Here is a 13,003-nt window from a genome sequence, read left to right as displayed (position 1 = left end):
GCTGCTATAAGTCTGAGAATGGCTTATGCACCATCATATGCTTATATGTAGATGACATGTTAATCTTTGGATCAAATTTGCACATCATAAATATTGTAAAATCAATGTTGAGTGCAAACTTTGACATGAAAGACATAGGAGAAGTTAGTGTAATCCTAGGTATCAAAATAAAAAGGGAATTTCTTTGGATCAATCCCATTACGTAGAGAAGATTCTAAAGAAATATAACTACTTTGATAGTAAACCAACATGTACACTCTATGATCCTAGTGTTAAGTTGTTCAAGAACATTGGTGATAGTGTTAACCAATCTGAGTATGCAAGCATCATAAGCAGTCTGAGTTATGTTGTTGACTGCATTAGGCTAGATATACCTTATGCTGTAGGATTATTATGTAGGTTTACTAGTAGATCTAGCATAGAACACTAGAATGCTGTAGAACGAGTAATGAGATACCTTAAGAAAACCCAAAACCTAGGATTACACTACCAAAAGTTTCTCACTGCCCTAGAAGGTTACGACGATGCTAATTGGAAATCCTATTCGATGACTCAAAGGCTACAAGTGGCTATATTTTTAATATAGCAAGAGGGGCTGTTGCATGGAAATCTAAGAAACAGACTATTTTAGTCCAATCAACGATGAAGTCATAAATGATATCACTAGCTACTGCAAGTGAAAAAGCAAGCTGACTTCGAAGCTTGCTACCAAAGGTTCCCACATGATAAATAAGACTAGTACTAGCCATACTAATCCTTACGGTAGTACTACAACTATCACAAAAGTTTAGAACCGTTATTACAATGGCAAGAGATGATAGACACGTCGTAAACAGAGTATCATTAGAGAGTTTCTCACTACTTGTGCAGTAATTGTGAATCACATATGGACTGATGATAACTTGGTTGATCTTTTGATGAAAGGAATAGTTAGAGAGAAGGTTTTCAAAACCTAAAAAAGAATCAGACTCAACCCTATAGAAAATTGAATCGCTTGTGAGGTAAACTAAACTTGAAAGACTGGAGATCCCAAGAAACAAGTTCAATGGATAATAACTCATTGCAAGTGATATGAAGAGAATCATGCTAAAACATGTAGGACTTCCATTCTTATGATTCAATGATTAACATGACAACCTGAAGCGAATAAAAAAACTAAAATTAGTTCTTAATGAATTCGATACTTGATGTCATGTAGGGTACCTAGCTACAGGAGTACGTCTTGATAGATTCGCCTTTGTGGATGTAGAAGTGAGGGCTGCTTCGTATGGAATTCTAGGAAAATTCTCTAGAGCGTCCACTAAACTTGGATAGACGTACAAGGTCTTAAAGCATGACCATTTAGAACATCACTCGAATAATACTGTGTGTGCTATGTTGTTAGAGGTAAAGTGTAATGACCCAACTTTTTATACTAAGATGAGATCATTACCACTTAAAGGAAAATGAAACTTTCTTAAATCAAAATGGAAAATAAAATAAATGTTCATAATTAAAACCTTAAGTACTCATTAAAAGCCATAAATAAACCAAAGTAAATAGAAATAAATCTCAAAATAAAATCTTAGTTCGGGCCCTATCTAGTTTTAAAATGTAATAATGAAAATGCATGAATACTGAAATCAAACTAAATACACAAAGACAGAAGCAAAATGTTTTCCTATAACACATCACGGTCACTTCTTGTCATTCGCCAGCTTCCCTCTATCCTTACATTTACCTTTGCCTGAAAAATCCTTTGCCTGAAAAATTAAACATTAAAGAGTGAGTATAAAAATATACTCAGTAAGGGATCTACTCCTAGTCCCGCTAGGTGTCTGTTAACTTTCTATTAGAGTCCTGTAAAGTAGTACCCTTAAACTGGCACCTGATCTTTGGTGAACCCAAAAGAACATCTAGGACAAAACTGGTCTTTAGTGAACTCGAAAGAAACACTAAGACAATCGGGCTATGAATAATCCCGTCGAGTCACTCATATACATATCATCTTATATTGGACTGGTGATCCCGTTAGACTACACAGTCATAAAAAGGTGGTGATCTCGAGAGATGTCCATGTAGGTAGGACTCTAATAGATAAAGCTAACAGTACATCCTATCCATAGCATGTAGCATAACATAACATCATCAGCATGACACATGAATATTAGTCATAGCATTCTTAATCATGAGATTAACATTTCATGCATAAACATCAACATCATCAAATATCATCGTCCACATATCTCAGTCATAACTATCAGTCATTATGAACATAAACTCATTATGCATCTTAGCTACATCAATGCATAATGGGAAAAAATTACATGCAAGCTCTTACTTCAGTTTGAAGGTTTAGTAGGAGAATCTCTTATCTGGAGATTAGCTTAATCCAAAAATATAATCTTGACAGCAAAGGTCAAGCTTCCCAAGAAAAATCCTAAACAATAAGGGTAAAATACTAAGATGATAAATTTAATGGTTGCTTAAAGACCTAAAATTTCATTTAATTCAACTTATCCAAAGTTGAGGTCGAATCCAACTTATCCTTGGTTAGGAAAAATTTCATAGCTCAAACTTCCAGTTAAAATCTAACCAACTAATCCAAAATTAAATTATTTAAGGTCAGAACTAAATCTTTGTTGGACATTAACCAAAACCTAATCAAACTTACAAAAAAAATAGGAGAAAAAGGGCAAAAAATAAGCTTGGTGGCTTGGCTAGAGGGGAATCGGATAGGCGACTCAGCTGCTGAAGGATAAGGGTGCATGACGGCTTGGATGACAAGGGAGGCTTGACGCATACAGGGGAGGCTCGGTGCAGCTTGAATCCAGAGGACGTGTGGCTTACCACTGGAGTTGCGTGCGACTCGAGTTGGGCTCAGCTAAGTCACGCTCAACTCACGTGAGGACGTGGCTGTTCGACGATGGCTGATGAAATGCGAAGCTTGACGGTGCAGATGAAACCCGAACGACGCCTGATGACTGACGATAGAGGAGATGTTGCAGCTTACGACGATCGACGATCAACGAGCGCAGCCAGACTTTGATCGATAACGGTGCGACGGAGGCGACGCTACGCGAACGACAGACCACTACGGAGACTTGGCGATGACGACGTTGTGGTGGTTGTCGAACGGAGGTGATGGAGGCAGCGGCTGATTGAAAGGCTAGGGTTTCTTTTGTGTTGAGGAAGAAGATGATGAATGGTGGTGCATGGAAACCGAAGCCCTATTTAAAAGAAAAATAATAATAAAATTATGATTATCTTCTTTTCCTTTTTCCTTATTCTTTTCCAAATAAAATAACTTCTTCTCTCTCTTCATTTAAAACCAACCAAAACCCCTTTTAAAACTCAAATATTCTCTCTCTCCAATCACATCACTTTATATTTTCAAAATAAATAAATATCCTTACATAATTATATTATCTACACAATATAATTATTTTAACTTCAAATTCAATTAATTATATAATCACATATATAATTAATCATAATTCCTTCAAATACAATTCACTTAAAACAACCAATTTCAATGATAAATTCCAAATTTCAATTAATTAGATATTTTTCCAAAATATTTAATAAATTCTAATTTCTACAATCAAAGATTTCAACAATTAAATCAAATAACACCCAAGATAATTTACACATTAGTCCAAAATTAAGTTTAAGATAATTAAGATTTAAAATTACCTTAATTTGGGACGTTACATAAAGATTAAAACTAATGGTTACTTTACAATATTCTAAATCATTGTTACTATGTAAAGGTTCAAGTCCTAAGACACCTTTGCTTAAGCATAGTATTACATAAATAGATATTGCTTGATGAAAATGTTTTAAAATTTTTAATTGAGGGATTGTTAGTAAAAAAAAATTCTAGTGGGGGATTGTTAATGAAAAATTAATTAAAGGAATGGTGTGTCATAGTGTGGAATAAAAATAATGATAAATTTATATTTTTGCTAAAACTTTGAAACGTTTATTTTTAAATTAAATTTTTACCATTATCAACCATTGTGAATGTTACAAACGTTTCTTAATTAATTTTACACCATTTATCACGTTGAACCTCCGCTATATATAGCACACCTCCCTCTCGTTTCAACATATCAAAACGAAATACACATTCATCTCCTCTCACTTTCTACGTTTCATTCTCTCCTATTTTTCGTTGTAATTTTTTTGAGCAGCTAAGTATCTATGAGTGTTGATATATCGGTTGGTTCTAGTGATGTTCCTACCGACGAATTAGAGGCTGTTTTATTCTAGAGAGAATGGGGCACTTCACATTTGTTTGCACATCCGAGCATAGCCGCGAAACATCTTAAAGAGAGCGAGATCCACGATTCAGCCGTTTTGTTAACGTGTTTCTATTTTGCATGTTTTTCTACTACGATGCTTAGCTCCACCGAAGTGCAACAACATAAACACACATCCACAAGCGTTCGATAATATGTTTTGCTAAAAATTAAAACTGAAATCAAATCACCTAATACATCAGATCAAGTTTAAAAGCTCACGAACAATGAAATAGAGAAAAAAATCCTAACGACCTAAGCTAGAAAAGAATACCTTAGCTCCTCATTCAAATGATTTTTGTTTGCTATAGAGATTAGATGAAATCAAACCTAAAAACTAATGTTGTAGATGGATAGAGAACAGAAAAACGAAGGAAGCAAGTGGTCATAAAATGGCCACATAAATCAAAAGATATGACTTAAAAATCAAAGCTACGGATTTGTATTCGTACAATGGCACTGTGACACTATAAAAAAAAAAGCAGATTCTACATTCATTTTAGTAATATTTTGTAATTTAAGGGTCTTTTGGCTAAATACTTCATTAGGGCTCCTAATTGATCTGCTTCGGTTTCATTTTCTTTGTAATGCTCGATTCTTTCTTCGATGCTTGAAACCTATAAAATAAACAAATAAACATATAAAATATAAGAGCAACCTCAAATTAAGCGAAACTAGTAGCACATTTTCGGTTATATCAATCATCTATAAGATTAGCTCTCACTCCCAAATTAGAAATGATGCGTTTCACTTTAAGTTTGGCCAAATATACTAATATGTTGCGTATGATCATAGTTTATTACATTTTAACGGGTCTATATCCTATTTTTATGATGGACTTGCTTTTCTGCTGCTAGTATAATCATATTGAACTTAACCCTTTGAGATTGTTCTTAAAACATTTATCATGCTATGGATGTCTAACTGAGTCTTTAAAGATTCGTTTAGTTAAACATGGCAAAAGACTCTCTCTCTATTGATATAGACATACAAATTTATCTCTTTTAATATTTGAGGTTATTCCTTTATCATGAACTCAACCAAGAAATTTCGACTAAATCATCATTCTATTTTGTTCAATTCCTAGGTTTTGGTTGGACGCATTTTGTCAACCAAATTCAAATGGTTAACTTAAATATTCCACAAAAGCTAGTCTTAGTTGTAAGTATGTGTCAAACGCAAGGAGCACAAATAATTTCTTAGTAAAATAGTTGACATTCTAAGATAATTAAGGGGAGGGTTTAAGATGGTTTTATTGCAAGAAGGTACAATTGCATGAAATAAAGAGTTGAGAATAAAAGTTGAGAACTTATAAGAGAATAGCTTGTGTCACACAATTGTATTCTACCCAAAATATACGTTCAGTGGATTCTTGTCACTGAATTTAGTTTTTTACCATCCACCGAAGCTAAGTAAATTGTCATAATTAACAAATTATTCCAATTTGATAAGATGAAAAACACATTTAAAATTTTCTAATTGCATTAAGATTTAGAGGTCACTTGGGTGGAATTGTTAACTTTCAAGTACCTAATTAATTATCCAATTGATTCAATTCTAAGTCGAGTTAGAGCAATACTCATCTAATAGGATTAGCAAGCTAATTAAATTAACCTATTGTTTCATTGAATTGATGTGCAACCTATCAAGCAAAGTACATATCAGTTGAAGGCATACATCACATAGTTGACATTCGTCTGACAATGTGAATAATTTAATTGAAAACATAATTGAAACTGACAAATGAAATAATACAATTCAAATCCTCACAAATTCATTGATACAGAATAAAATATTTAGAACCCAAGCTAGATGAAAGTACCTTAGCCCATCTTTAACATGTTGAGTGATGGGGAAGAGATAGGAAACACAAATAAGCTAAAAGAACTTAGAAAATAGTGAGAAAGACGTCGAAAAGCAGAGTAAATAATCGAATGTCCTTTGACCCTAGGTGACGGACCAAATATTTATAAAAATCGATATGGCATCGTGGCATTGACAAATATGATCATCGTGTGTTTTGAACTCTGTGCACCGCAATGTTGTATGTTTTTCTCAAATAAAACAACTATTTGATGGGATTGAAATTCATACAAGGGAAGCATACAAAATGCCTTGAGTCAGAATTTCATTTGTAAAATTAAATTAACAAAGAAAAACTAAAACATGGATAAACATATGCCCTTAAGCATGCTTTTCTACACAATTTTATATAAGAAAGGGATAACAAATTCTAACCCTTGAAGACTAAAAATTCATGATGAATCCTCTGTGGCCACGAACACTTTGTTTTTCCTACAAAAATCCAAACATGTAAAATAGAACAATAAATTTCCTAGTGTCACTACAAGAGTCTCCTTCTTTATGGCGTAAAGGTAAGAACTAAGAAGAGTTGAACTAAGAAAAGTCGTGGGCTTCTTTGGTTAATTTTAGTGAAAAGGAAAAATTTGTATTTTCGAGAAAAGTCCAGAGAATGAATATGAAATACAAAAAGAGAAATTGAGATCACACAATTGTCACACACATTTCCAACTCCTTTATACCTTAATATATAAAAGATATAAGGGAGTTATTGAATTACTTCCCACAAACATGAAATAACTTTGTGATGTTGTCCTGAGATACTTTGGCCTAGTTCGAGTCTCTTTGGGCAACATTTAACTTTTCCTCAACTCTTGGCACGCAAAAGGAATAGAAGATTTGGATATTAAATAGGGGAAATCAATCTCTAATCTCAAATTGATGGGCATCAACAGCCATGGTGGAAACCAATGCTCGAGCTCCTGAAGGAGTTTTGTTCACCAATGCTCCTCCCATAGTTGCATCTATCGTACTTCTATCATTGGATACATGTCCCTCGTAGAAGTACTAAATCAGGAGCACCTTAGAAATCTAATGATGTGGAAAACTATTGTAAAGGGGCTTGAGATGCTACCAATACTTGTATAGTGTCTTGTTGTTCGCCTGTGTGATGCTATAAATCTCTTTTCTGACCTTAGCAGCGCGGGAGGCGGGAAAAAACTTTTCCAAGAAAAGTCTTTTAATCTGGGCCCAAGTAATCACAAATCATGCAGGAGAATTTAGTTACAATCAATCATTAACATCATCCTTAAGAGCAAAGGGAAGACTATAGGTTCAATTGCTCTTCAGTCACTCCATGTGTCCTCACGCTGCAGCATACTACATGGATCTCCTTGATAAATTTGTGAGTCCTCACTTGAAAGTCCATGAAAAATAGGTAGTAAGTGAATTAACTCCGTTTTAAGCTCAAAATTACTTGTTGTCTCGAGATAGGTAACATAGAGAAGTTACTGGGTAAAGTCAAGGGCAGCTAAATCCCTTGGGGGCGTAGGATCCACCATGCTTTCAAGTTCCCACTTTGGAAGTTCTTCCTTAAATGTGCCTTCAACACAAATATCCTCATGTCAAGCTCTCTCCCTAACTTCTCTTCTTTGTCTTTCCTCCCGACCAAGATCTGCAAAATATAACAATGAATTTTGATCTTGAAAGGATCGAGTCATACAAAGAAAGAAAAACGACAATTTGATCGATAGATTTTGTTGCCAAAATCCGGGCCGGCCAAATATGTTACTGAAATATACACACCAAACACTAGTAAGTTCGGGTTGAACCCAAGGAGCACACCAATTTTTTAAACAAAACAATTTCCAATTGAGGTAACTAAAAGGGGTTTTGAGATTCTACTTGGTTGCAAGAAATCTAATTGCATGAAATGAAATTGAATTTTTATTAAATTCAATGAATAAAAGATCCTAGCTTAGATCTAAACGGGGCTCCCTATTTCAATTTGTTCAATTTCATCACTAAATCTAATGTTAAATCCCAACCAATTTGACTAGAAACACTGACCAAATTATCATAAGCAGCTAAATTATAATACTAATCAAACTGATAACGCATACAAAATTCAGTTAATACTAATTGCATTAAGATCTAAAGGCTCTAGCACCTAGCTAGTTATTCTATTGATTTGATTAAAAATTGGATAGATCAATACTCTTCTACTTAAAGAATTGTGAATTAACTCGACCATTTGATTCTAGAAAAATACAAAACCTAGCATCATGATATTGTATATTTATTCAAGTAATAAACAAACATCCACAAACAAAGGAATTAGTGAAAAAAATTCTAAAAATATGAAACATAGTTCAAAAACATACAAACAAAAAAATAGTGAAAGAATCGTTCTAAAAACCAACGTTAGAAAAACGTATTACAATCTTGAATCCATGTTTCTGCTTGATTATAGAGAAAAAGACTAATGTTGTCAATGAGTAATAGTTATAAAAATAAAAAGAAAAAGACTAATCATACATTCGAACGTTAGGATCGAAGATATGACCTAAAAACTTGTACCATATTACAACGCGACGACACATTTGCACAAAGAAAAGGCAAATTTTGCATTTTTTTTGAGTTAGTTTCGTAGTTTTTTGATCCTTTAGTATAAATAATTCGTTAAAGCTCTGAATGGACATGATAATATAAAAGAACTAAACAGAACAAGATAGCACTTGTTTTGATGCTATCATTATCACTTTATATGTACAATTGCTCCTTGAAATGCTGGTATAAAACTGATATTAAGGGGATAGTTATTTCCATTGATCAATCGGCTCACAGAAATGTTACTAATAGTCTTACAACAATACTCATAAATGCTGCAGCGTGGTCTCTCCTGGTATAAAACCGATACTAAAGGGATGGTCATTTCCTAATCGATCAGTTCATAAAAATGTTACTGATAGGCGTACAAAAATACTCATATATGATGCAATGTAGTCTCTCATGATATAGCACCAATATTAAAAGGAAGGTTATTTCTATTGATCGACCCGTTCATAAAATATTACTAATAGTTCTCACAACAATACTCATAAATGCTGCAATGTGGTCTCTCCTGATATGGTCTCTCTTGATATCGAATTTCCTGATCGATCAGTTCATAAAATGGTCTCTCATGGTTCCTCATGGTATAGAACCGATGTTAAAGGAATAGTTATTTCCATTAACAGACCACATGGTTCCTCATGGTATAGAACCGATATTAAAGGAATCATTAATCGATCAGTTTATAAAAATATTACTAATAGTCTTGCAACAATACTCATGATCTCTCATGTGCTGTTGTAGACATATCGCAGCAGTTTTTATTCAAGTGTCTTAAAGAACCCTGTTTAACACTGTAAACATGACCTTATCAATTAACTAAGATAATTAAGATTACTGATTTGAGATTGAGATACAGTTAAGATTAATTAGATTAGTATACAAATTTAAACAAGGCGATTCTTTACACGTTATTTTGTTATTTGTTAATAAAGTTCGAGCGAAATTTCGTTAACACAATTTGAGTAAAAAATTTCACTTTCTATTTTTCTAAGTACCAGTGATCAATTTGTTTATGGATAGGGACCTCATTGCCTAATTCAGTAGGAAACGAGTAATTTCATGTTTTGTATACGGAGAACACTAATTTCATGAAAGGCTCCGTACTATATGGAAATGAGTATATTCTAATACTATTATGCAAATGAGTAAATTTTGCATCCGGTCAGATTGTCATCTCCACTTTCATATATCTCATTCAGTCAAGCCCCAAAACAATAGAATTTTGAGCTGTCACCATGCAAATTAAATAATAATAATCAATAGAAAAAAAAAACGAGACTCCAATGGAATCATTTGTAAAATATTTGTCTCTTCCATATATTTTACAAAAAAAAAAAAAAAAAACTAATTATTTCACTCTATCATACAGAACTACAGAATTACAATTTCGTATTTTGACTGCATGCATGCACCACCTTTTCTTACCAAAATCAAATATCCACAAGCCCAGAAACCGAAAGACACACCTACATCAACTTTCCATTTAACTTAATAGTTCGACACCGTCCTCTTCTTTTTTCTTAAAATTTCTTTTTTCTCTCTCCAGAAAGAGAGAATCTCCAATTTGAGGTGGATAATCCTTTGTTATTTACTTAATAAAGGTTTAGCCAAAGAGCAAGAGAGAAGAGAGATAGCAGAAGAGATATTTTACATAACATCCTAGACTTTACAAAAGATACAAAGAAAAAAAAGACAACCAAAGAGGGGCTATAAAGATAATTAGTTAAAGTAACTTGGATTTTGTTGTTCTGTTACCATAAGATACATAATTAGACACGGCTTTAGTTCCCTCAGCAATGGCGTGCTTCCCCAGCTCTCCCGGTAACACCAACCTCACCGCCCCCTGTATTTCCCTTGACGACAGGGTCATTCCACCTATCAATTATCGCCCCACCAATTTCCAAACACATTAATTATTATATATCAATAAAATAATAATAAAAATGATTATATAATAATTTGAATATATATATATATACACACACCTGTGTATTTGGAGAGTTTAGTTGCCTCTTCTGCAAGTCTTTGAAACATATCATTCATGAAATTATTCAAAATAAGCATAGCTTGTCCTGAAATTCCTATCTCTGGATGAACTTGCTTCAACACCTTGAACACATACCTCTTATATCCCTCTCTTCCACTACCACTACTATTTTTGCTTCTCCTTTTTCCTTCCTTAATTTCCCTTTTCTTCTCCTTCTTCTTCTTCCTCCTCCCACCTTTTTTTCCTATTCATTCAACTCAAACACAATTATATCTGCACATTCGTTGTTCTATATATTTGCACATGATGGCTCTGTCTGCTACACCTTTATGTGTTCAGTTAATTATAAAACATATACAATATGAAACTACATGCATTAATGAGTGAATTTTTTTTTTTTTTGTTATAAAATTAGTGGGATGAAAGCTAAAAGAGTTCAAATTCATGTGTCACTGACAAGTTCATTGCAAAATTTGATTTAATTAAATAATATCATGTTAAATTATATCGATACTCTTAAGTCTCTTACCTTTCTGGACCTCGGGTTCCATCTCCGGAGTCACCGCGGTGTCCTCAGTTAGCTGCGAAGTCGAATCTGTTGCCCTTCTCACCTCGAAATTTTCAGACACAGGATGAGTTATCGGCTGTTCCGGTGGAGGAGACTTAATCTCTTCCACCGGGACAGGCCTCCGAAACATTTCACCGCCACCGTCGGCGGTTTCTGCGGTGTCAGGTTCTTGAGTTAAATCTTGGCTCTCTTTCTCCACAACCGCTACTTGTACGGTTTCTTCAACTACTCTTGTGGTTGTCCGGACGACAGAACCGACGACTCTACGGGATCGCCTCGGGGGCATGATGACACGTCGTTTTTAGTGTTTGAAAGAATAGGCGGGGTGGTGATTTTAGTTTAATTGCTCGTTTAATTAGATAACCTATATTGTTAAAAGAAATTTACACGAACCGGTGGAGAAGACACGTGGATGACACGTTGCCGTGTTGTTTGTGAAGTTTAGCCACGTGGATAGTAAAACCAAACGTGAAAGAAAAATGGTTGCTCATGCGGTAAATAGAGATTTTTTTTTTATTAAAAGAAATTACATTTTTAATTTACTTCTATTCTATCTTTTAAGTTTGATTAAAGTTACCTATTAGTCCTCATTTGATTATATTTCCTCAAAAACGTTTTTTCTTTGATTTACTATTAAATATAATTTTTATTTTATTATTATTGATGTTGAACTATTGAAGTCATATTTGAATTAAGTTTGGAGAAATATGAGTGATTTTTACTTTTTATTTCAAACATGTTCTTAAATTAGTTTTTTTAAATTTTACTCTTTAAATATTGGATTTTAATTCCATGGCAGATCCAGCGGTTTGAACCCAAATATAAGAATGGAAATTGTCGAAATAGGAAAATGTCAAAATAGCATACTATTATTTTTTTTATATTTATGGCAAAACTAACTGCCTGGAATAATTTTCAACCTTTTTCGACCGAAAATGCCCCTCAACAGACGAGAACTGTCCATAATCAAATACAGTATATTTAAGAAATCTGGAAAATCAAACAAAACATCACATAGCCGATTACAGTGCATATGTAAATACACCCACTTGTGATAATTATTAACAAAATCAAATAATTATTATATTATTTCAAAGATCTCTAACCATATTCAATTGATTTCAATATCCTCTAATTATTCCCATTTTGTCCGTCAATAATTATATATTCAAACTTTAGCTACCGATTTTTTCCTTTAATAGCTATTAACGCAATGAATAAGTTTTAAAATTTTAATGCAATGAATTCTTTCTTTGTAAAATAATGATAAACATGATGCAATAATTAACCATATACAAAAACAAAAACAAAAAAGTAACGGAAAAGTATTTAAAACATTCAAAATTCAAATCTCTAAAATTCAAATTTAAATTCCAACCATTCCCTAACATTATGGAAAATATAATGGGAATACTTAAATTTAGATTCAAATCCCAACTATTCCTAAAATCATGCCAAATAAATTGTGATCTATCTTTAATGTTACCAACAAATCGGAATTAATGGAAACCAAAGCACAAGATTCACCGAAAGACAATCTCAAAATTGAATATATTACAAAAATACAAAATTCACCGAAACGTTCATGGCCATTAAAACATAAATTTCAACGAAGAACGGAGCAAAGCATATTCTTTTTGAAATTTTAACATCTTTATATTCTAAACTACTTTAGAAAAAGAACTAATATTGTCTTCCGACATTATATTAATAAGATTATGCTATATACGTTTTATTTCTTTGCCCTTG

General features: G+C 33.1%; 1 protein-coding gene across 1 annotated transcript; it reads right to left on the bottom strand.

The window, feature by feature from the left end:
* Nucleotides 1-9,988: 9,988 nt before the first annotated feature.
* On the bottom strand, nt 9,989-11,580 carry LOC103500693 (uncharacterized). The gene is made up of 3 exons (XM_008464091.3): nt 11,216-11,580; nt 10,685-10,930; nt 9,989-10,574 (listed from the first exon to the last, which is right to left on the bottom strand). Exons 1-3 carry the CDS (start codon nt 11,538-11,540, stop codon nt 10,423-10,425), a joined length of 723 nt encoding a protein of 240 aa, XP_008462313.2. The 5' UTR covers nt 11,541-11,580; the 3' UTR covers nt 9,989-10,422.
* Between the last annotated feature and the right edge of the window lie 1,423 nt (nt 11,581-13,003).

Source organism: Cucumis melo, chromosome 12 (assembly GCF_025177605.1).
Source record: "Cucumis melo cultivar AY chromosome 12, USDA_Cmelo_AY_1.0, whole genome shotgun sequence".
NCBI lineage: Eukaryota > Viridiplantae > Streptophyta > Magnoliopsida > Cucurbitales > Cucurbitaceae > Cucumis > Cucumis melo.
The sequence above is the reverse complement of the archived record's forward strand: the minus strand, read 5'-3'. Positions and strand labels throughout refer to the sequence as shown.

Bases quoted from the DNA above. Each gene is read 5' to 3' on its own strand.
- LOC103500693 (XM_008464091.3), bottom strand. From the start codon at position 11,540: ATGCCCCCGAGGCGATCCCGTAGAGTCGTCGGTTCTGTCGTCCGGACA. The intron at 10,931-11,215 runs GTAAGAGACTTA...TTGAATGAATAG, and splicing joins GGAACCCGAGGTCCAGAAAG to GAAAAAAAGGTGGGAGGAGG. The intron at 10,575-10,684 runs GTGTGTGTATAT...GATAATTGATAG, and splicing joins TAAACTCTCCAAATACACAG to GTGGAATGACCCTGTCGTCA.